At 35.5% G+C, this 23,806-nt stretch overlaps 1 protein-coding gene across 9 annotated transcripts in view; it reads left to right on the top strand.

The window, feature by feature from the left end:
- Positions 1–23,806, top strand: part of plch2a (phospholipase C, eta 2a) — a 537,474-nt gene that overhangs the window by 364,517 nt on the left and 149,151 nt on the right. For all 9 annotated transcript variants that reach the window (XM_039756057.1, XM_039756056.1, XM_039756058.1 and 6 more), the window contains 2 exons: positions 11,451–11,694; positions 16,425–16,554. In XM_039756057.1, coding sequence (XP_039611991.1) covers positions 11,451–11,694; positions 16,425–16,554 — 374 coding nt within the window. The remainder of the gene's footprint in view (positions 1–11,450; positions 11,695–16,424; positions 16,555–23,806) is intronic.

Genomic DNA, 23,806 nt, shown 5'->3' with positions numbered 1-23,806 from the left:
ATATGGAAATGTACACATATATTTCTCGAGAGTGGCTTGGCCAGTGACACCAGGTTGATATGAGTGTGAAGGTCCAAAAAAGCAGAAAAATCTGGAAAAGAGAGTGTAACTCAGCTTGACACTAATATTTACATGCCTTTTTTTTATAATTATTGATATGTCTATGTAAAATACTTTCTACTTGCACAAAGCATCAGATTAAAAAGAAATGACAAAGTATAAAGTAGCATGGATTGTTATATATCCAAGTAGAGAAGTGATGCAAGAGATGTATATAATAGGAACCACATTTGAAATTAGAGCAATATACATAACATTCTAAACGCTTAATCTAATTCTGAGTCATAGGGTGGAAGTTACGCTGGTAAGTTTTATCATTTATTTATTATATTATGTTTTTGTTTTGTGCATCTTTGTTCCATAAGGAACATTATCTACAGAGCATTTTACATGATGCAAAGGTAAAATTACTAAACGTTTGCCCCTATATAACAATCTATTTCTTTTCAGAAATTTCACATCAGGATGAAGTAAAGTTTAGAACTGTGTGATTAGAGGGAATAAATACGATAAATGTCAGGAACAGCAATGTCAGTCAGTCATTGTCCAACCCTTTATATCCTAACACAGAGTCACGGGAGTCTATGTATTAACAAAAAATTTGCTATTGAAGGAAGTACTCTGTTGTTTTAAGATATGTAGTTTTCATCTTCTACTTGTAGTATGATAGTCTCATGATATTTTGGTGCAAGTTCTGATATGGATCATTTTGCTCATTATGTGGATTTTTTTAGGTAGCTTGCTATCCTTAAAAGGACAGTGCTAGGACCACACTAGTTGGAGTTTCAGATCGTGGGTGAATCATCCCTGGCTGATGTAACTTGTCAGTGCTGTTGCAATATTACAGTATATAGAAGTCTCACCTATTTTAGCCATTTAACATGGGCCACACTTGGAAGACATTTTGCCTCTTTGGAGCAAAAATGAACATGACTGTGATGACGGCTAGCTGTTAATTTTTTTTGTTTTGTTTTGTTTTTCATCCACTTTTCTATAAAATCTGTAGTAAGTTAATTTATTCACTTGGAATTTCGGGTCCAAGTGCTCCAGAAGAAATGTTTTTAAGAACTGTCTATTTGCAGTATGTAGAGGCAAATATTCCCCAGATTTTCCTTGATGTGTTCTTGTGAGCATATACACCAATAAAGAAATAGGCAGAGTGTTCCTGAAGTCTTTATACAAATGCCTTTTACTGCATTTGGACTCTGTTGGCTCTTTTAGGTATTGCACTTAACTACATTTTTTTCCTTTGCTTGAATACTTTTTACAAATGTACATTCAATCTTGAACAAAGTATAACCACATTGACCTTTTACTTAAGTAATGTTCTGAGACAGCGTGCCTTGTAAAACATAGTTATATAAAGTAATCCCTCCTCGATCGCGGGGATTGCGTTCCAGAACCCCCCGCGATAGATGAAAATCCGTGAAGTAGAAACCATATGTTTGTTTGGTTATTTTTATATATTTTAAGCCCTTATAAACTCTCTCACACTGTTAACATTATTAGAGCCCTCTAGACATGAAATAACACCCTTTAGTCAAAAGTTTAAATTGTGCTCCATGACAAGACAGAGATGACAGTTCTTTCTCACAATTAAAAGAATGCAAACCTATCTTCCTCTTCAAAGAATGCGTGTCAGGAGCAGGGAATGTCAGAGAGAGCGAGAGAAAAGCTAACAATCAAAAATCAATATGTGCTTTTGGGCTTTTAAGTATGTTGAAGCACCGCGATAAAGCGGCATTTTTTAGAGGAGCGTCCGTATCCTCTAGGCAAACAGCCTCTGTGCAAACCACCCCTCTGCTCACACCCCCTTCGTCAGACGCAGAGAATGTCAGAGTGAGAGAGACAGAGAAAAGCAAACAATGAAGCACCGCGCGGGAAGCATATCGTATATCATTGAGGAGTTTTAGTTAATACATAATACTTGCTCTGATTGAGTAGCTTCTAAGCCATCCGCTAATAGCGTCCCTTGTATGAAATCAACTGGGCAAACAAACTGAGGAAGCATGTACCATAAATTAAAAGACCCATTGTCCACAGAAATCTGCGAACCAGCGAAAAATCCGTGATATATATTTAGATATGCTTACATTTAAAATTCGCGATTGAGTGAAGCCGTGAAAGTCGAAGCGCTATATAGCGAGGGATCACTGTAAAATGTTAGTGGATTTCTGCAACGATATATATTCACCTCATGAAAAATAAATCTGTGTGGCCATCGCCATGTAGAATAATACAATTATTGAAAAATATAATCTACGGGTATACTAATAAAAGGCAAAGCCCTCACTGACTGACTGACTGACTGACTCACTCACTCATCACTAATTCTCCAACTTCACATGTAGGTAGAAGGCTAAAATTCGGCAGGCTTATTCCTTATAGCTTACTTACAAAAGTTAAGCAGGTTTCACATCGAAATTCTACGTGTAACGGTCGACAATGTCCGCCATGTTGAACTTTTCTTATTTATGGTCCCATCTTCACGAAATTTGGTTGGTGGCTTCCCTGTGCTAACCGATGTGAGTTTATGGCTGCCGCTGAATTGTTCGGTTGTCGCTTTCAAGTGTACCGAAATGGCCAAATATTTTACACCTTTGGACAACCGCCAATACCTCTTAAACATCTTAGATTCACAGGTGACAATTTCATTAGTGAACACTTTGATGTTTATGAATGTTTAAACTCTCAAAATCTGGATGCTAAATTATCAATGAAACTGGTTGTATGCTTACAATATTTGACAGATGTCAAATGTCACTTTAGCATAACAAGTCCTACAAATACTGTCGTAATTGAAGCAAACCATAAAACTCAAACCGATTATGACAGCAGCAATCCAAGCTGTGAGATTTGAGGCAAGATTGCTTTTCACATGGCCAACTGTACGTTGCATGCTCAAGGGTAAACTCCGCGCACAGCTTGGTCATATTGCAACGTGGTACACAAAGAGATCCTTAACAAATAAATATTGATATATTTTCCCTCAGTTTAAAAAGGTTTACTTTTCTTCTTAATAAAAATTTTAAGGCAGTACTTCACCGCTGTGAAGCGCGGGTATTTTGCTAGTAAGTGAATAAACTTTAGAAAGAGAACTAGCTTCTTGTGGACATATTGTGTCTAACATCAGAAGAAATCTGATAGGTTGCAGTAGTCCATATTTGAATCATAAGTCTGACTAAATACAAAAAAATAATACATTCCTGCAACCATCTTACAATGAGAGTGAGATGTTTCTTATGCAGGGGTCAGTTAAAAGATTGCAGTAGATCAATAAGCAAGGAAAGACTATGAAGGACAACAAGTTTCATGAATGAATGATTTATTACAAAAGCATTGGCATTCACTTAAAAGTACAATGGTAGTGCTTGCCAGTAGATCAGACTGAATAACTTTCAAGCCTAATGGTAATAAAAAGAATCTAACATGAAGTTGTTGCTTTCATTGTGGTAGGAGAAAAATATGGTGATGAATTCAGTATAAAAAAACACAATTTTGTTGCATATTCATTTTAATGTCATTATAGTGTAGTTGTTCTTTTTCATTATTAATTGATTTTTACTTAATGTTAGTAAGTTTTTTTTTTTTTTTTTTTTTTTTTTTAAGGAGTGCTAACAGATAAGGGATTTGCTCAATTAAGGTGCTGTGGAAAGTCAGCCTGACTACAGACAGACACTAGGGGTCTCATGTATAATGCCGTGCGTAGAATTTGCACTATAACATGATGTAAACACAAAAGCCAAAATGTGCTTACGCACAGAAAAATCCAGATGCAGGAATCTGCATACTCAAACATCCACGTTCTTCCGCTACATAAATCCCGATCAGCGTGAAAACTAACGCACGTGCATGCTCCTTCTGTCCCGCCCCAACTCCTCCCAGAATTACGCCTCTTTGAATATGCAAATCAATATAAATCGCCCTTAAGCTCATCCTTCTGTGAAAAGACAATGGGAAAAGCACGGGGGAAAATATAAGAATTTGAGCGAATACCAAGTGGAGGCAAAGGAAAAACATACTATTTGTTTATTTAAACCATGGTATAATCAACAAAAGGAAGCTGATCGAGTGACATAGCGTGTTGGAGAAACTTGAAAGCTCACGTTCACAAAGTCGCACAGTGCCGGAAATAAAAAAAGAACTTGTCAGATATCAAAGTCACCATGAAAAGGTGAGTCGTAGCCCACTGTCTGAGTGTCATGTGAAAGCTTATTAGGGTACAGAGAAAAAAAAGGCACGCAGTGGGGAAAAAGCAGAAAATGTCAACTTCAATCTCAAAATTTCCACTTTAATCATGTAGCTTATTTTGTCATTAAAGTAGAAAATCATAAACTTCATCTTAAAATCGATCGATCTCCATTCCTGAGAGAGAGAGCAAGCCAAACGGCGTGAAATTTAAGGCTTGTAAACATACCTAAATTAATAAATTCTCTGTGCTTTATGAGCTTATTTTAAAATATTAGTGATTAAATCCTGCCATGTTTTGAAAAAAGTCTGTACGGATCCTCTGAGTATTTGATTTTTTCCATTTTCAAATAGTATAACACATCAGTTTCCCACTGACTTAAAAGAGGAGAGTTTGAGTTCTTCCATCCATCCATTATCCAACCCGCTGAATCCGAACACAGGGTCACGGGGGTCTGCTGGAGCCAATCCCAGCCAACACAGGGCACAAGGCAGGAACAAATCCTGGGCAGGGTGCCAACCCACCGCAGGACACACACAAACACACTCACACACCAAGCACACACTAGGGCCAATTTAGAATTGCCAATCCACCTAACCTGCATGTCTTTGGACTGTGGGAGGAAACCCACGCAGACACAGGGAGAACATGCAAACTCCACGCAGGGAGGACCCGGGAAGCGAACCCAGGTCTCCTAACTGCGAGGCAGCAGCGCTACCACTGCGCCACCATGCCGCCCTGGTTTCTTCCAGTTTATCAGAATAAGTCTGCGTGCCAAAGGTGTAGTAAATGCAATCACAATTTGTTGGTCATTCTCCACTTTAAACCCATCTGGAAGAACCCCAAACACAGCTGTTAATGGGTTAGGAGGGATTGTGAGTCCAAGGCTGTCTGAAAGGTAATTAAAATTTTTGTCCAGAATAATGTTAATTTGGTGCAGGCCCAGAACATGTGACCCAGTGAGGCTGGGACTTGGTTGCAGCGTTTGCAGGTTGGATCATGCCCTGGAAACATTTTGGAGAGTTTTAGTCAAGACAGATGTGCTCGATATATAATTTTGAGTTGTATAATTGTATGCTTTGCGCATATGGAGCTCGAGTGAATTTTCTGCATTGCTACTTTCCACTCCTTTTCTGATATTTTAATTGAGAGATCTTTTTCCCAGTGTCCTCTTGGATCTTTGAAAGAGAGGGATTGTAAAATGATTTTATATATTGTAGAGATGGTGTCTAAGTCCTTGAGATTGAGCAATATTTTTTCCAGCATGGATGAGGGTGCAAGATGAGGAAAATCTGGAAGGTTCTGTTTTACAAAGTTCCTGATTTGAAGATAGTGAAAGAAATGTGTAGCTGGAATGTTAAATTTGGAATGTAATTGTTCATAGGATGCAAAGATGTTGTCTATATAAAGATCTCTAAGCAAGTTAATTCCAAATTTTTTCCAGATATTAAAACTGCATATGCTTGCAAAGGTTGAAAGAGGTGGTTCTCTTGCAGAGCTGCCACAGATAGAAGCTTCTCCGCCTTAAAATGCTTTCTACATTGGTTCCAGATTCTAAGTCAGTGGAGCACAATTGGGTTATTAGTATATTGCCGATAACGTGTGTTTATTGGAGCACAGAGCAAGGAATACAAAGAAGTACTGCAGGATTTTACTTCTATTGCGGACCAAGCTTGTGTATGTTCTTCTATTTTGTGTCTTTTGTTTTGTATGTGATCTTCTATGTGCTCTATGTGTGTGAATCACTCCTTCCTTCTTAAACCGGCTCTCTTCCTCCGACTGGACACAGAATCCATTACATTCGTGATATTACAGCTCTGGATAACTAAAAAACTGAGATGTATATGTGATATAATTTTCATGATGATAGGCGTTAGAGCATGTTATTAAACATGGGTTTCATGGCGCAGTGATTGTGCGCGACCTTCGATGAAATTATTTATTGCGGCTCTAGGCTTGTGGCGGCCCTGGGCAGAGAAAGAATCCGTGGCCCCTTCGCCAGCCAATGTCAATATGGTATCATATGCACGGTGGGTGGCCACGTCCGTTGCGAACACTGCATAGCCGTCTCGTGCTCATGACACAAGCGTTTAACTTTTGTAGAAATTTGCAGCTGAGTTTTTAGCTGTGTCGTTATTTTACCTTTTGTGTTTTTTATTCAATATATGTTTGCGTGGCCGCCCCTCCAGTCCTTGCTTTTCTTTCTCCAAGTTACCGATCACCACACAATCGGCTCTATAATAGACGTTAAGCCATCTGTATGTTTAGAGCGCCGATTCTTCAAAACGTTTAAGGAACATTGAAATATCTTCGTAGTACATGTTTAATTTTTCTATCCTTCACGCCAGTCAGAGTGAAGAATATAGATTATTTAAATGAAGTTAAAGTTTTATCTGTATAATATAATAAACATATTTTGCTGCATTTCATCTTAAAAATGATATCGTCATCTTAAGTAAATATGCGCTTTATAAAGTGGCTCAGGTTGTGTAATATTATAACTGTAGTTAAAGTTTACAGTGGGGTAATTGTACTTATAAGTACAAACAGTTCGACAAGGAGCAATTGATTAAGTGCGTTTTAAAGTTCTTGGGATGAAACTGTTTCTGAACTGCGAGGTCCATACAGGAAAGGCTTTGAAACATTTTGCCGTGGCTGAGACAGTGTGTGCTTGATGCTGTATCCCGATAATTCTCTTTCCTATCAGCTGCTGCTGTGATTCACACTCAGATACAGTGATATAAATACTCTGAGTGGTGCAGTGAGAGTAATATGGATCAGATGCATTACACTAATAAACAATATGTGGTTGGTTTCAGTGTATTTATAAAGCCGCGTCTGGAAAATAAAAGAGTAACCACACAGGAACAGTAGCACTGCTTTGACGCTGGGTGCCGCCAGTCTGCAAAACCGAGCGGAGAACTTGAGTATGACAAGGTATGAGGTACCGTGGAAAAGTGCGTGTCTTTACGGCAAGTGTAGGTTTTATATATCGCGATTTGAACGTGGAAAAGTTCTTACGCAACATTTCTTTGCGTACGCACCGTTTATACATGAGGCCCCAGGACACACAGAAGACCAAACACACGCTTTTATTTTGTTTCTTCACTACACAGTCCTTTGCACCTCACACACAGCACAACTCAACAGCACTATTGTTCACAGTCTTTTCTTTCCTTCTTCTCTGCCGCCCTCACCCCTCCACTCGCAAACTCTGTCCTCTGAATCCAGCTCCCTGAGTGGAGTGAGGCGGCCTCTTTTGTAATACACCCGGATGTGCTCCAGGTGCTCCCTGATGACCTTCCTGCAGCACTTCCTGGTGTGGTGGAGGTGCTGCATGGGCATCTGGAAGCACTCTGGGTGTATCCGTTTCCTGTTCCGGCAGCACTTCCAGGTCTGGCGGTGGTCACGGGCTCTGTTCCTGTGGCCCCAACACCCATAAGGGCGGCTGCCTTTTTGTGTTCCAAGGGAGGTACTGCTACTCTTCTGGTTCTTCCATCCTTCAGGCATACCAGCTGGGCATGAGCCCCGGCTGTCCGCCACAGTGCACATTTCCAAAGAAAATAATTAACGTTGGCTGTTCAACTCACAAATAAATAGTAATGTATGCATTTAGTCATATTTGAAAATGAGCTACTACTGAAGAGTGATGTCTCTTATCTTAGTCATAAAACCGAGCACATTAGTTGGGCCACAGGAAATGCGTAGTGTTTTTTTTTTTTTTTAGGACACATAAATACGATATCTTTGTCTGTTGATGGTTGAGGCACTGTTTTACAACTACTCTTATTTTATCAACATCAGTGTATCAGCAACTGACAGTAGTTTTATTTATTCCTCATAGACTTCGAATGACTATGTGACTTTAATGGTGGTAATCTGACATCTTGAATCAAGATTAAATATATCTCTGAACTACATATTTTAGTATGTCTCATGGAGAATTGCTATAGGTTAGGTCATAGTATGATGTGCAAGAAATGTATAATTTGTGTGCAGAGTTTTGCCAATAGGTGAAATGCAGTTCTACTTCCCTTTTTAGGCTGGATTATACATCCTTTTAACCTTTTTTAAACCCCAAATAGTTTATTGGATCAATTTTCAATCGTGAATGAAATTGTGATTCTTAGTGTATTTGAAAGCTGTTAATTCCATTAATTCTAACGTTTAAATGGTTTTTCAGTTTGTCTCTGAAGTACATTTTTTTTCCTTGAGACTATGGTAAGATATAGGAAAAGTGCAGGTTTGTTAGTTTTGAAAGTTACAAAGAGCAATAATAATAATACATTTATACTGAATATCTTATACTTTGAATGCAGCTCAGAGTGCTTTACAAAATTAAAGCATCAGTGACCTTAAAATACATGTGCCTTTATATGATATATACAAATATATATACTTCTAAGTTATGGAAATAATACCAATGATATGTTCTTTTATCCTAGAGGATAAGATTGCTGAGCTCTAGAGGGCCATGGGGGCTGCTCATTGTGTTTCCCAGATATTGAATCCTACTTCAATTATTGGAAAGAAGTAGTTGATGGATTTTCTGTTGGCAATACTGACAATGACCATGTTTATAGGATATTAAGAAGATGAAAGTCTGAGTTCTGCTTTTCAAAGACTTACATAAACAAAAGACATGAACTGGAAATGAACAATTCTTTCATAGTCTTGTAATGGGGCACTTCTAAACTACCATTTTGCTTTCAGTGAACAAAATGAATGTAATTTTCTAAGAGATAAAACTTGTAGGCATATTAATGTGAAATGTACTATTGAGACAATGAGAAGTTGGTTACATTTTTTAAATTTGCTGTTTCTGTGGCTTAGATGCCTTGTTATAACAAAGTATCATCATAAGAAACTTTACACATCAGATATATGTAGTTAGGCTGTAAAATGAGAAGACTTGTGCAAGGGGAAAATGGAACAAAGATTTAGCACTGGATTAGCTGATGTATTTTTGAATAGGGCTTTCACCCAAGCCAGTCAACTGTATTTTGGTTTCCTTACTGTCACAGAGAATAGTTCAAGGTAGGGAAACTCAGTGCACACTAATGCATATTTTACCATTTTAATATTTAGTACATTTAGTCTAACACTTTTGACATACTAATGAGGTAGCTATGTTTTCCTTATTTTTGTATTTTAGAGCGCGCTGTGGATTAGTCCTAAATAAACTCAATCAAAAAGGACTGCACGTCTGCATGTAGCCGAGTTTGGGAACCTTGTTTTTGCAGGATGCTTTTTGCTTTACTTTTTCCAAGTTAACTATATGCTTTGTAATAAGTTTGCATTGCAGTACTACATTGCATAATGGTAAAGTAGACAGTTTGCTCAATTTTTCCGAGCTTTCATATGAAATATAAGGATCCATTGAAGTAAGAGAAGAAAACATTTTGGTGATCAGTGAATAAGTTATACATTATCATCCTGAGCAGGCTAGTGACTCTTTCAGCTCTTTTGTAGTAAAATTAAACTATATATAAATCTTGATGCTATAAGACACTTACAGAAAATCAAATTTGCGAGGATTTATTCAACAGCATCTACCTGCATCTAGTGAATAGAAGTTTACATACCGAATATTTCTTTACAGGGGAGAAAAAATTAAATATCTGGTGTGTGTGTGTTTTTAAAGAGAAAACCGTTTTCAGAGCCTTACCTTTCGCCTAGGTTAATTGCCAAGCTTCAATATTAAAATCCATGATTTCCATTTTTAAGATCATGTATAGAACCAATTATTACATAAAAAAAGAAAATAGTGATAAAAATGTTTCCTAAACTACTATAAGGACAACGACAGTTCAATGCCTGGGTGACAGTGTTGTGTTGCTTCATTGATCTTTGTCAATAGTGATTTGATTTTTTTAAGCATTCTTCCAGATTGGGAGCAGTCCTTGGTGAAGTGATCTGCTTACATCTGCACATATTGAAGTGCATTCTTTTTAATGAAGATAAGGGAAAAATTTGCTTGCAAATCTTTTCAGACAGGAATGGACACAATCCTGAAGAGATATTAACCCGTTTTGCAAAGTAAAAAATAGTCTACCTAGTAAGTCAAGAAGGATATCCTAATTAGTAGTATACAGTTTTGTCCATAGTTAAAAGAAGCTTTGCGTGTAGTGGGAAACCATTAAACAGATGGAAAGGAAGCTAATACTTTAGATAAATACCCTCTATTTTTTCTGTTTGTCTGTCTTTCAGTCCACCAACTGACTGTTTTTGTAACAAGAAAGATCATGTTAGAGTGGTGTTAATTGATAATGTTTTAAATTGTGTGATTCACACATTTATTTTTGCCAACAATGATTTTATATGAGAGGTTTTGAAGAACAATAGGTAAAGAAAGAAAAATTATATTTTTTAAATAAATTGCTCACCCAGGCATGCTACAGGGTGGTCCAAATCTAGTTATGCAGATCCATATCGTTTGGATGACTTTGATTTATAGCGGGACGATTCCATTTTGGCGCGAAGATGATTCTTCATGTTGTCAGTTCGCATACTTCTCGATGGTCCAGGATTTTTCGGGTAATTTTCTATAAAATAAACTTTATAAGTTATAGTGTAATGAAAATTGCATAATTAGATCTGGACCTGGTTCCCTGCGTAATGTGTCCATCTTGTTTGTGTAATTCCAAAAGGGGTTATGAGAAAAAGTAAAATACTAACTTTCTTTTGGAGCTTTTTAGAATTTTCATTTGACGTGCAATTATTACGCCGTGTTTTTGTTTTTCTATCTCTCTGTCTTTCCTAGCAATTAAAATGGTGACATTTAATATTAGTGTAGTATTTTAAACTACCTTACAAAAATTGTTTACAGTCTCGCATAATGTATGTATAAAATTCTAAATGTTTAACATATTTGCTTTTTACTGGTTTCGGCTCACTTTAGTGAATTTATTGAGTGATTCTATACAGAACTGTGCCTTGGGTACACATGGTCCAAAGTTGATTTATTTTGGCTGGTTTATTTTTTATGTAATACAAACATAGTAGGTTTTAGAGATGTATGTTGTTTGTTTTGTTTTGTAGCCTTTTTATGAGAGCTATGCACATATAAGTCATGATTCTATTTTTTTTTGTGTTTCCTGTAGCTAAGTTGAGTGGTCAAGTTTATATAATATGTTTTATTTCACCCTATATTTAAGTAGGTGTATCTCAACTCTATTTTCTTTTTTTTATTTGTTTTTAGTCTCCATAGATGCAATCCGGGAGGTATGCGAGGGAAAGCAGTCTGAAATCTTCCAACGTTATGCCGATGGCAGCTTTGATCCCAACTGTTGCTTTAGCATTTACTATGGTGATCACATGGAGTCACTTGACCTGGTATCTAGTAATGGAGAAGAGGCACGTACTTGGATCACTGGTCTTAAATATCTCATGGCAGGAATCAGTGACGAAGATAGTCTGGCAAAGAGGCAAAGAACTCGAGACCAATATCCTTTTTACTTTTGTTCCTCCTTGACAAAAATTAGTTTTATTTTTATACACATAAACTGTGTTACTCTCTGTTGTAGTAAATTAAGAAATATTCTCTTACTTAATCATTCATTGGCTATATTTATTTAAAACTGCTTCACTTCAGTGTTATAAACAAGCAATACCTGGGTTTGCTGATGAACTAAAGTTAAGACTAGGAGCCTTTTTGACTCAAAACTTTGTTTCTTCCCTGCATTATTTTATGTAAAAATCAGCCTTAGTAATAATGACTGCGATTCTAAGAATATACTACAGCAAATAAAATAACACTTTTTTTCTAAGCTGTCCCTATTCAGTAGCTTTCTTAAATGAAGAATCAATTTTAGGTAGATTGTAAATAGATAGTATGACAGTTTCAGTCATCGCTCTTTTCTAAACCTAAGGGAATTCCATACCAGTAAAAGTTTTGATTAAAACTGTTTGGATTTCATGGCACTGTGCTGCATCTAGATCTCTGGTCCTGAAGATCATCCAACTATATTTCAGTATGCAATGATTTGCTAACAATGACTTCTTTTTAAATGTGGCTGTAAACTTATTTTATTTGAATGCAGCCTCATCTTGATGAATTTGCTTTTGTAATTAAGTTTAGACAAGGAGAAATTGTCTGTTTTGGTGTCTTTATTTTTTTTGGCTACTGGAAAAATATTAGGTTAAAAAATTCTGTTAAAGATGAAAGATGAAAATGACTTCTGTTTGTAAAGTTCTAGTTTTTATATCATCATTGCAATCAAAATTAGTTTGAAGCACAGATTCTGCAGTTTGATAGGCATCAATTAAAAGTTTACTTCAGTATAACTTTTAAGATTACAATTTGCATTTGCTGAGTTGAACTGGATGGCTTTTTCCTAGCCTTGCATCACTGCCCAGTGTGGAAGATTTGTGCTCAACTTCACACAGTTTTATAGGATTGAAATAGTTTGGAAAATATTAATTTCTAATTAAAGATACAATTAATTTGCATTCCTTTATGTTAATATGTTGGCTCTTGAACTGATTTATTAGTCACTTAATGATTTCATGTGACTTTGTAATATTAAAGCTGATTTATTTTGCTGTAGACTGGGGAGTTTTCTGCAGAGGCTGAATTAAGAAGAGGTATCCTAGTATTGCTTTGCAAACTTGCTGCACAGTTCCATATTGGAGTTAAAAAACATAAGCAGTCATATTGTAATTAAGTATGAGAGTATTCACTGTACTGAACAAATAAAACACAATGAAAAAACATTTCATTGATTGCTGTCTGATCCATGTTTTGCAGATATGACATAAAGAAGAATTTCAACTCTTCCAAATCTGCATTTCAGTTGTGTGTGTGTGTGTGTGTATATATATATATATATATATATATATATATATATATATATATATATATATATATATATATATATATATATATATATATATACTATATCTATATATATCTATATATACTATATATACTGTATATGTATATATATATATATGTGTGTATATATATATATATATATATATATATATATATATATATATATATAGTTGGGTCTGGGCAGATGCTCTTCCCTTTTTCTTTAGTGGTTTCTAAAGATGAAAAAAACACCAAATTTCAGTGGTCATGCATGTGGTAATTCAAAAAGTGTTTTGTCTTTTCCAAGCACAGCAATCAGTAGCATTGTTACAGTATAGTAATCTCCATTATGCGTCTGCTGTTCTTTTACAAATAAAGTTTGAACAATTAAGACAATTAAATTCTAAATCTTTCTGGTTAAATGTAGATACAGGATGCAGCAGAAATAACCCACATTTCGAAAAATCACTGTGGGATCCCCAAAGCAGATAGAGAGGTGCGGTGCGTTCTGTTAGGTACAGTACATAATAAAGTTTTCAGTTGTCACCATGCCGTGGTCGGGTGAACATCGAGGCTTTGTAGTGGAGGCTTTTTTCAAAAATGGTGAATCTGTAGCTGCGACACAGAGGGTGTTTAACATGCGGTTCGGTTTACGTGCTAATGAAAGTGTTCCAAACCGGAAAACGATTTTGCTGTAGGTTCAAAGACTAAGGGCAACAGGAGGTTTTCAAACATAGTCCTCGGTCCTTGGACCAACTAAAGGAGGCTATTCAAGAAGAAATTGAAGGAATTTCGCCCGACATGATAGTGAGAGTGATGGAAAACTTCCAAGAACGGCTCCAAATGTGTATCAACTGTCAAGGCCTCCATTTGGATGATACAATTTTTAAAACTTTAAGTAAAAAAACTTTTTTATATCTACATCTAGGAAATAATAAGTTTTTGGTGATATCTCGTAGCATTTTTTTTCAATCCCCTTTTGAAATGTGGGAGTTATTTCTACCGTACCCTGTACTTCTTAAATTAAATTTCAAGAATTATTTTTGATCCAAACATTTTATATTAGAGATTTCTCATTAACATGATACAATAAACTAATAACATTTCACATGTGTCTTGTTTTAATGTATTTTTTTGATATTTTTAGTTCACGCACAATTCTTACAGCAAAAAGTATTTGCTTCTCTTGTGAATTAACCATATGTACTGGTCTCAAATCAAAGCAAGTAAAAGTCAAATCAAGAAAAAATTGTCGAGCTATACCTCTTCTCTATACAGTCTCCTAGATGTACCCATAATATGTTTAATAGTGTATATCTTGCTGGCTAGTGCCTGTTTAATGACAATTTACACTATGACTTATAGTGTTAACTACCACAAAATGCCATAATGTAATAGTTTTCTTTTTAACATTAAATTGTTTGTTTCAGTTGGAGCATTCATTACAAAAAAGAAAATTAAATGCTGTTTTAAATTAGAAATACTGAATAAGCTTAATGGCAATAAGATTATTAGTATAGGCTTTTACAGTGCTAATGATGCACAGACATTTATTTCTTTTTGAATGAGAAGGATTAAACAAATGCAACACTTCCTCTCATTCTTGTAGTAAAATTAATTTAAAGTTTTCTCTGTGCATTATTCAATGATATGTGTCAATAAGGCACATCTTTGTACACACCAAGTTTTAAGGTTTTGTTATGCACAATACAGTAATCGGTTTAATTCAGGTTGCATGATGAATAATTCTGCAGGTCAGCAGGTGTTAGGCTTAGGGGTTAATGTAGTAGTGCCATAGGCTTTTTCTTATTTAAGATGTCAATACTAGACAGGTTAAGAACCATATCAGCTATAATTTGTAAGTTTTTGAAAGCACATTTCAGGCATCAGTTTAGCAAAGGTTACATGATGATGTAGGTATCAACTGTGCACCAGTAACAAATTCACACTTTCTTATGTTACATGTAATGACTATCATGGCATTACAGATATGTAATAGCAAAACTATTGTCACAATTATTAACCAACATGGAATGGTGGAAAAAGAGAAAGGAACTGCAAAATACAGACATTTCCATGGTGTGCTTGTCATTAATGACTAAGAAACCAATTAGAATGCTTTTAACTTTTATAAAAGTAGGTAGTTATTTGAGAATGTTAAATCCTGGCATACTGTTGTTATTGACATTCTGCCAAAAATGGCAAGGACAGAAAAGAGGAGAATGGTAAACACTGACACAGTAATATATACCAAAGTTAAATGTAGCTTAAAAATGAGAAAGCAAAAAAGAGATACAAGGAAGAAACAATTAGAGCTGCAGATGACAGACAGAGTATGGGTGAGGAATGTGTCTAATATTAGTACTTTTTATATACGGTAGTTATATCTTTTTAGTTATCAGAACTCAAAGTTTTAAGATTTACAAAACCACTTGTGAGGCTAAGCAACATTTTTCTTGTAATTAACTATGAATAAGTTAATGGTATTCAGAACAGTACTCACTGTTGACATTGGTGCAATTAATTATTACCAGTCATGACAGCGAACTACAATGTATGATTTGTTTCAGTCACACACTATTCTTGTTTTGCCGTTCATTCATTCCACATACTGCATATTTGTTAACTGGGCTGTATTGTTGTTTAATACTTCTTATTTGTGTTTTCACATGACCCAGCCTGATATACTGCAGAAATATTTCCATCTTTATTATCACCACTTATTTTTCATGTAAAAGGTATATCTGTTATTCACTTCTTTACATGATGTTACAGTATTACGAATTATGTATTCCCATAGGAGTGTGTGAAGCACATCTGTAAAATATATATACAGTATTACACTGCACCTGTTACACATTATATTTGTTGTATATGTTGCACCACTTGTCACTCCAGTATTGTGTGCACATGTAGGATATTTATGCTCTGCCTCTATTACATATTTGCCATTTATTATAAATACAGTTTATTTTTTTTTGTACACCTATTTTTGTATAGTTTATGCATTTTATCTTCATTATGATGTATCTCATATTTTCACCGTTATTATTTGCTATATATTCTTTATTCAGCAATTCACTCATTAATAGTGCAGTTGAGCTATCTTTTTTGTTTCAGGTTCTGTGCATTATTATACATTTCCAGTATTTATCTAATTTTAGCTGGTAATGATATTACTATATTTACAGTATATGCAACTCTGTTATCTATGTCAATTGCTCAGTGTAGTCATTATTGAAACTCTGTGTCTCCATAATTATTTGTGCTGTTCCTGTTAGCAAATTTTTAATGTTTGTTCTCTCTTTTTATGTTTTATTTATTATATCTACTGTTATTTTTCCTTAACCCTCTTTTTACATGGCTAAAGCAGACCTTCACAGAGGCAGATAAAAATGGAGATGGCAGCTTGAGTATCAGTGAAGTATTACAACTCATCCACAAGCTGAATGTCAACCTGCCAAGGCAGAAAGTGAAGCAGATGTTTAAGGCAAGAACCCCTGTAAAGACAAACATCTTTTTATGAATTTGTACTTATCATTAATAACAATTTTGAAGTTGATTTTCCCTGTTTTTTAAACTCAATTGTTCAGTGAAAATTGAACTACCAACTTTCAGCAAAAATTTGATCAAAGGAGAATGCTATAATCATGACCCTACTTTTCTGTACTCTTTTAATCCCCCATCTTTTTTGCTTATGTTTATTTTGGTGTTTTTTTTTTTTTTGTTTTTTTTTTTTGCACAGTGCAATTTACCATATGGGAACTCTTTCAGGGTCAATTTCACACAAATATTAGAAACGTTTTCTTTATAGAGTAAATCATAGCATTTTAATAAATTACCAAGTAATGTGATTGAGAGCAGAACTCAAGGGACTTTCAAAACTTCAAAACTTGACTTTTTTATTGAAATTAGTTGTATAGGATTTGTAAACTTTGTTGGGCTAAATTGCCTGTACCCATCAAAATTGTTTTGTATTCAGTGTGACAGATGACTCTTAAACTTGGCTGTCTTCTTGCTGTAATTTTAAAACAAGCATTGAGCATAATCGGTGATTTGCCTCCTTTGTCTCTGGTGCCTAGCTTTTTATGTTTCTCAACAGATGTTTTCTTTCTGGATTTGTACATTTTGACATTTAAGTTGTACTCTGTATTTCTGTGACAGTCTTTTCTAATGTAGCCTAATGCGTTTTTGTTTTTTTTGTTTGGGGTGATAATGATTTTGGTATCTAATAATGTAGTATGCTATGTAGCCAGTGCTGAAGACAACTAATTGGCTACCAGATTTTCAAGTGTTGTCATCTTCTAATAAACTTTGGTCAACTGCACTTGTTTCTTCAATAGTTAAATGAATGGCTAATTTTCTTCTTAAGTAGGTTAGACATTCTTATCTGGGATGGGACCTCAGTGTTTAAGCTATTAATTGAGGTCAGCCATAGGGTGTCTGTACTATGTTTGTTGACCATATCGTGTATGGCACAAAGAATTAGAGGTTAATGAACTGAGCTGCCTAATGGCTCAGACTAATCTGTGATATTTATGGACCAGCTGTCTGAAAACCAAAACAGTCTCTGTAGATGATAAGGGACACTAGGCGAGACAAAAGCCACTTAGACTAAAGAAATTCTGTCACTTTTATTTTTTAACTTTCATACTGATTCAAAGGTGTCAGTCAGATGTATTTAATGTTCTCAATGTGATTAGTTTTTAGGTTTTTCTCAGAAATGCTATAACAAACATTTTCATTCAATTTCTTTGTACAGTATAAATAACTCCATACTGTATGACTTTACTCTACTGCAAGATGATTTCATGATTTTACTTGTTGAAGATCACAGACATTTCTGAAATTTCATTTGCAGTATGGCAGTGAATGTCTTCTCTGTTTATGCGTTTGAGTTAGAACTCTCCTAATTTTTACGCAGTGATATTCCAACTTCAGTAATAAATCCATCGTCGTCTTAAAAATATTCTGTTCAAGTACTGTGTTTAATGTTTAAGTTGCCGCAAACATGGATGGAAATGAATCTTTTTAAGGATTGTTGCCAAGTGGTTAACAAAACTCTGGGAAACTGGCTTTGAATTCTAGCCCATTGCCATCAATATAAGAGAAGACTCCTTAAACTTATGAAGGGGATTAATAGACTGTATGCCACTTGTGACTATAGAACCACAAAGGGTAAATTTGGGTAAAAACATTTTTTTACTCAAACATGCACTGTTCACATGGGTTTGAACATTTTGAATTGATGATCCACCTATTTATGATATGAGTTGATTTTTCCAGAAGTATCTGTTTAACAATACTTTAGCAAAAAATGCATATGTTTTGCATGTTATCAGCAAATGACTGGATAACTGATATATGTAACTCATCGTGTCATCGTTATGACATTAGTAACATGAGATTTTATCATTCAGTTTAGTATTGTACACAATTGGTCACCATTAACTTGTGTCATAAACTTATTTTTACTTCTGTTCTCCATGGAAACATAAGATTAAAAAAAAATTGTCATCACTACCCAAAAAATAGTATAAATAATGTTTATAAAAAAAATACTGTTGGGTGGAGTATTTCTTTAAGAATTATGTGCTCACGACTTTAAATTCATGTTTCCAAAATGCTTTTAGTGAAACAATTTTGATGCATTACCTATCTATTACACTGCTTGTGATAACTTTTGTTTTTCTCTAATTCACTTTATCTTGGTGTTTGTTGAGCTTTTAAATATAACACTATAACTTGATATATATATTAATATATATGTTAGAAATACAAAATTACCTCTCTGCTGCTACGGTCCATTTTATGCTTGATGGGGTGAACCCTTTATTTACATTGTAGCATTTGGCAAATGTTTGTGTTTTTGTAATAGTTTGTAACCTCTATAAATTCTTCCCTGCTTTCATTGAACAATTATAGCTCTCTCTTACTTTTCCTACACTCTGCTTCTATATTCCACTAAAATGTTTTCAAGATTGTCATCAATGGGGAGGGATTGTATTGAGTTTTCAGAGGGATAATGTAATATACATTATCTTTAACAATATTGATCCCTTTTTTAGCTTGTTGATGTTTTAACTTTAGATTTATAAACTGTGAAACTATTAAAATATGAAATAAATACAGAGAAAAAACACTAAAATATTTTACTTTCAGCTTAGTGTCCTCAACAGTGCAGTTATGTTAATTAACATAAATGTTTTAGTGCAGAATTAAATTTTTGAAATCTTTTGTACATTGTGTTCCACATTGATACGTTTGGCATATTTCAAGTGAGTTATTTTATCACAGCCACGTTAAATATTAATTTGCCACACATTTTATAAATTCTGGAAAATAACAAGTATGCTCTTGCCTTTTATAATGGAGGTGAAGAGTACTGGAGTCCCATTATAAAGAAAAACCTAAAAACTTATTTAGTATATCAGTATTGTAAGACAAAAAGTTTGACAATTGTTCTGCATTTTGAAGTTACATACATATTACAAAACAGTGCATCAATGTTGTTTTAAGAAGTAAAAAAAGCAGAAAGCAAAATATTGTTGTGACATTCAACCCTTTTAAAAAGCAGAATGTGCACCATACTGTGCCGCTACTCTTTCCTCCATGGCATCTTCAGGGCCTCGGAGTGTGGATTCCCTTCAGAAATTTATTTTGAAGTGACATTGCTGATATTGAACGTTAATGCCAAGATATAAATTGGTATTTCTGTCTAGTGGACAAATAGGAAATAATAACACAATGCACTGGAGGTGGCCCTAAAAATAACTTTCTGGTTTCTTCAAGGGTCACTTCCACCACATGGAGACACATGCTCCCGGCAGCTTTGTACTTTTGCTGCTTATGTGCACCACCCAGCTCCACCTTACTCCACTCACTTGTGGCCAGATGTAACCCAGTGCTACGCATCAGGGCCAATGGACTCTAGCAGCTGGAAGACATATCCAAAGTGATGTCTAACAGCTGTATTTACTTGCCCCTCGACCCTGCTGCTACTGCTGCAATTGCCACGGAGCTCCATTTATGTTGGTTTGTAGTGCTTCAATCTGGTCTATCTTTTCATTTTTTTTTTTAATCATGCAAGTGCTAGGTACACCATGGAATCTGCAATGCACAGGTGGCTTTTAGGCTTTTATTAAAAATACAATGCAGTGTAATCGGTTCACTTCAAATTTATTGTTATTTGTACAAAGTTCAGTGGAACTGTTGTGTGCTGTTTTCACTATGCTGCCACTTGGAATGAATCTCACTGTATAGAGTGTGTAAAATAACGCGAATGTAATTAGCAGAAAGAAATGCCGTTTTGGAAAAAATAAACAGATGATGTAAGTGCGCATTAGTCTGTAATTATGAGCCATGACAGAATATAACTGTCAAAAAAAAAATAGAATTGCAGACGCAAAATCAGGATTGATTGCAGAATATTGTTTGTTGCTGGGAGCTTGTTGATGTTCTAACTTTTTCCATGACGAAATGTACTCATACTTCAAGTAAAACAGTTACATGAATCTGTGATTAAATAATTGTTTTTGGTTTCCTTTCATTATCCTAAGGTTGCATCATTAATGCAGAAGGCATATTTTTTCTTAAATTAAAATCTTTGCAGCTTGAAAGTGGAAGTGTTTGATAAAGTTTAAAGCTTTTCCATTGATCTATGGACCCATGCACCCTTCAGCCCATTTGTAAACTGAACAAATGGACAAAGTATTTTTAAAAGTTGTAAAAAGTGCTTCACTTTAATAAACAATTTTATGTAGAAAATGAATATGTACAATGACTGTGAAGAAATAACTTTGACTTGAAAAATTCCAAACTTATCCTCTAATTCCAAAACAAGCTTAATTTTGCGTGTTGTATAGTGGCGTTCTAATTAGCAAATGTAACTATGGTACTGGTAATGTTAAATTCTGGCAAAAAGAAATACATTTTCAAGAATTTAACACAAAGCAAATACATAATCATGACAACTGCAATGTGTAGTATTTGACATAAATATTACTTAATTCAAATGTTACCAGTTTTTGTGACTAGCTTCTCATCCATATTCTTATGCAAAAAAAAAATCCTCACAAAATCTTTGTAAAACATTGTAAACATTGTGTTGTCCCAGTTTAGATCCTGTGAAAGCAAAAGAAAGAGCATGGAAAGAAATGCATTTAGTAAACAAATATTTTATGACCGATATTAATATTAGGAAATCAATCATTTTTGTTTTAAAGTAAAATAGTTGAGGGAAAAACACATCCCTAACCATCCCTGTTATTTGTTAATCATACTAGGCACACATCCATTGCAGGCAATTGTCAAAATTCTTTTTACAGAGTTTTAATTTTCTTTTGATTTCTTCTCTCTGATTGAAACTTGGATTACGTCATCCATTTCTGCAACATTATTAGAAGATGACTTTATTTGAAAGGTCTTACAAAACGAAAAATGTTGCAGAGTTGTGTGGTGTTATGGGTCCACAGCTCACTCAGCAAAGGCTGTTTTTTTTAATAAATAATCACCGCACTCGCGGCAGCTTAGTGAGGGGGCGTGGTGGCCATAGCAAGCCACAGGGCGATCTGCGGTGTGGGCGTTTCTCACCAAGTGCACAGGTGAGGAACTTCCCACATCCGTGATTGTTCCCGTGGCTGCAGCTGCTATGGCCCCTCGCTGTATAAAAGAAGTGTGAGTTGGTTAAAGGGGGGAAAAAAGAATGAGAGAGAAAAAAAGAAAGGATGAAGGTTGCAGGAAGTGTATGCACAAATCGGTGCTGGAGAACGAGCAAGTGAGTGGGCGAGCGAGAGTTAGGTTCGCAGGCAGCTGGACAGTGAGCCCTAGCGGGGTGTTTGGCCGACACCTCTGGGCTGTAGTTAGTGGTCGCTCCCACTGAGCATGTTAGGAAGAGCGGAAGTGATGGGAAGAAGGATGACTGGCCGCGTAAGGCCGAGATGGTTGCGGGAGTCGGGAGGCTTGATTTTGAGAATTTTTCAAAAACCATACTCTAATCGCGCTCTGGTAGGTTCATGCATATTTTGTGACCCTTCTCTGATTGGATTATCCTTGTTACAGTGTCTCATTCACTGATTGATGTCCATTCAAGGAAGAACACATTATTCCAATAAAGCAGGCTAGGCATAGTTGCATTTCATGGTCCTTGTTGTGCTGTTTGCCTGTATGTATCTTATTGCGCCAGGTATATTTTAAATTACTTAAGCTTAATATGTTCAGTAAGGAGGAGTGCTTTCTGCAGCAAAATTAATAACAAGGCCCTTAATGAAGTGGATGGGTAAAGAATGCAGCTGAGCTCTCAATATTATAGGACTGAGATCATAAAGAACAATGCAGTAAACCAAAGCTATAGACACATGCAGAAATGCATACATTTATTCATTTTCTCTGTTCAGTTAGTTTTGCTAGTGTTGTTTGTCGGATACTAAATCTGCTTCAATTTCTGTGGACTGCTTATTATCAGTCCTCCTGTGAATGAATGTACAGTAGAGCTGTTTACTTATTAACAATATAGATTATTTAAATTAGGTTAAAGTTTTATCTGTATAATATAGTAAACATATTTTGCTGCATTTCATCTTAAAAATGCTATCGGCATCATATGTAAATACGCACTTTATAAAGTGGCTCAGGTTGTGCAATATTATAGCTGTAGTGCAAGTTTACAGTGAGGTAATTGTACTAATAAGTACAAACAGTTCTACAAGGAGGACTTGATGGACTGATTGAGTGTGTTTATAGTTCTTGGGATGAAACTGTTTCTGAACCGCAAGGTCTGTACAGGAAAGGCTTTGAAGTGTTTGCCGTATGAGAGCAGTTCAAATGCTCTCAAGTGCTAGATGCTGCATACCAGTAATTATCTTTCCAGTCAGCTGCTGTACAGCTGTGATTCCCCACTCAGATACCGTGACATAAATACTCCTGAGTGGTGCAGTGAGAGTAATATGGAAAAAGATGATCCGCTGTGGCAACCCCTAATGGGAGCAGCTGAAAGAAGAAGATGCAGTTAGAGTAACAATGCTAAAGCAGCTATTGCATTTAGAATAGTCTGACCATTCTGTGGACCATTATATTGTTACAGGTTAATTACAATCAGATGCATTAAACTAATAGACGATGTGCAGCTAATTTCGGTTTATTTATAAAGCCGCATCAGGGATGTGGATCTAAAAAAGAAAGGGAAACCACACAGGAACAGTAGCACTGCTTTGATGCTGGGTGCCGCCAGTCTGCAAAACCGAGCTCAGAACTTGCGTACGCCAGGGTATGAACTACTGTGGAAATATGCGTGGCTTTACACCAAGTTTAGGTTTTATACATCGTGATTTGAACATGGAAACGGGCTTATGCAACAGTTTTTGTCCAATGCATACATGCCCAGAGTAGGCGAACGTCTGTGTCATAAGTGTTTTTGGCCGTTTTGGTATAGACCTGGATACTTTTGTAAATGGTACAAAAACGCCAGTGTGTGCAGAGATCATTTTCATCTAAAAACTCTGGTTTTTAAATGAAAATGTAGTGTCTTGGATGTAACCTCAGATAGGTTAAGCCACTTGTGTCATGCAATCAATCATTTATAAAGGTTTTTATTACTGTCAGATATGAGACTTGTACATGACCACAAATGTTTTTAAGTAACTGATTTGGCAATATAAAGTGACAATGCAGCCCAATACGTGATATCATTTTTTTCTCAAGGAGGCATGGTGTTCTGGTCACATTTTTGGCCACATTAATCAGTC

This window comes from Polypterus senegalus, chromosome 6 (assembly GCF_016835505.1).
Source record: "Polypterus senegalus isolate Bchr_013 chromosome 6, ASM1683550v1, whole genome shotgun sequence".
Lineage (NCBI taxonomy): Eukaryota > Metazoa > Chordata > Cladistia > Polypteriformes > Polypteridae > Polypterus > Polypterus senegalus.
The sequence above is the reverse complement of the archived record's forward strand: the minus strand, read 5'-3'. Positions and strand labels throughout refer to the sequence as shown.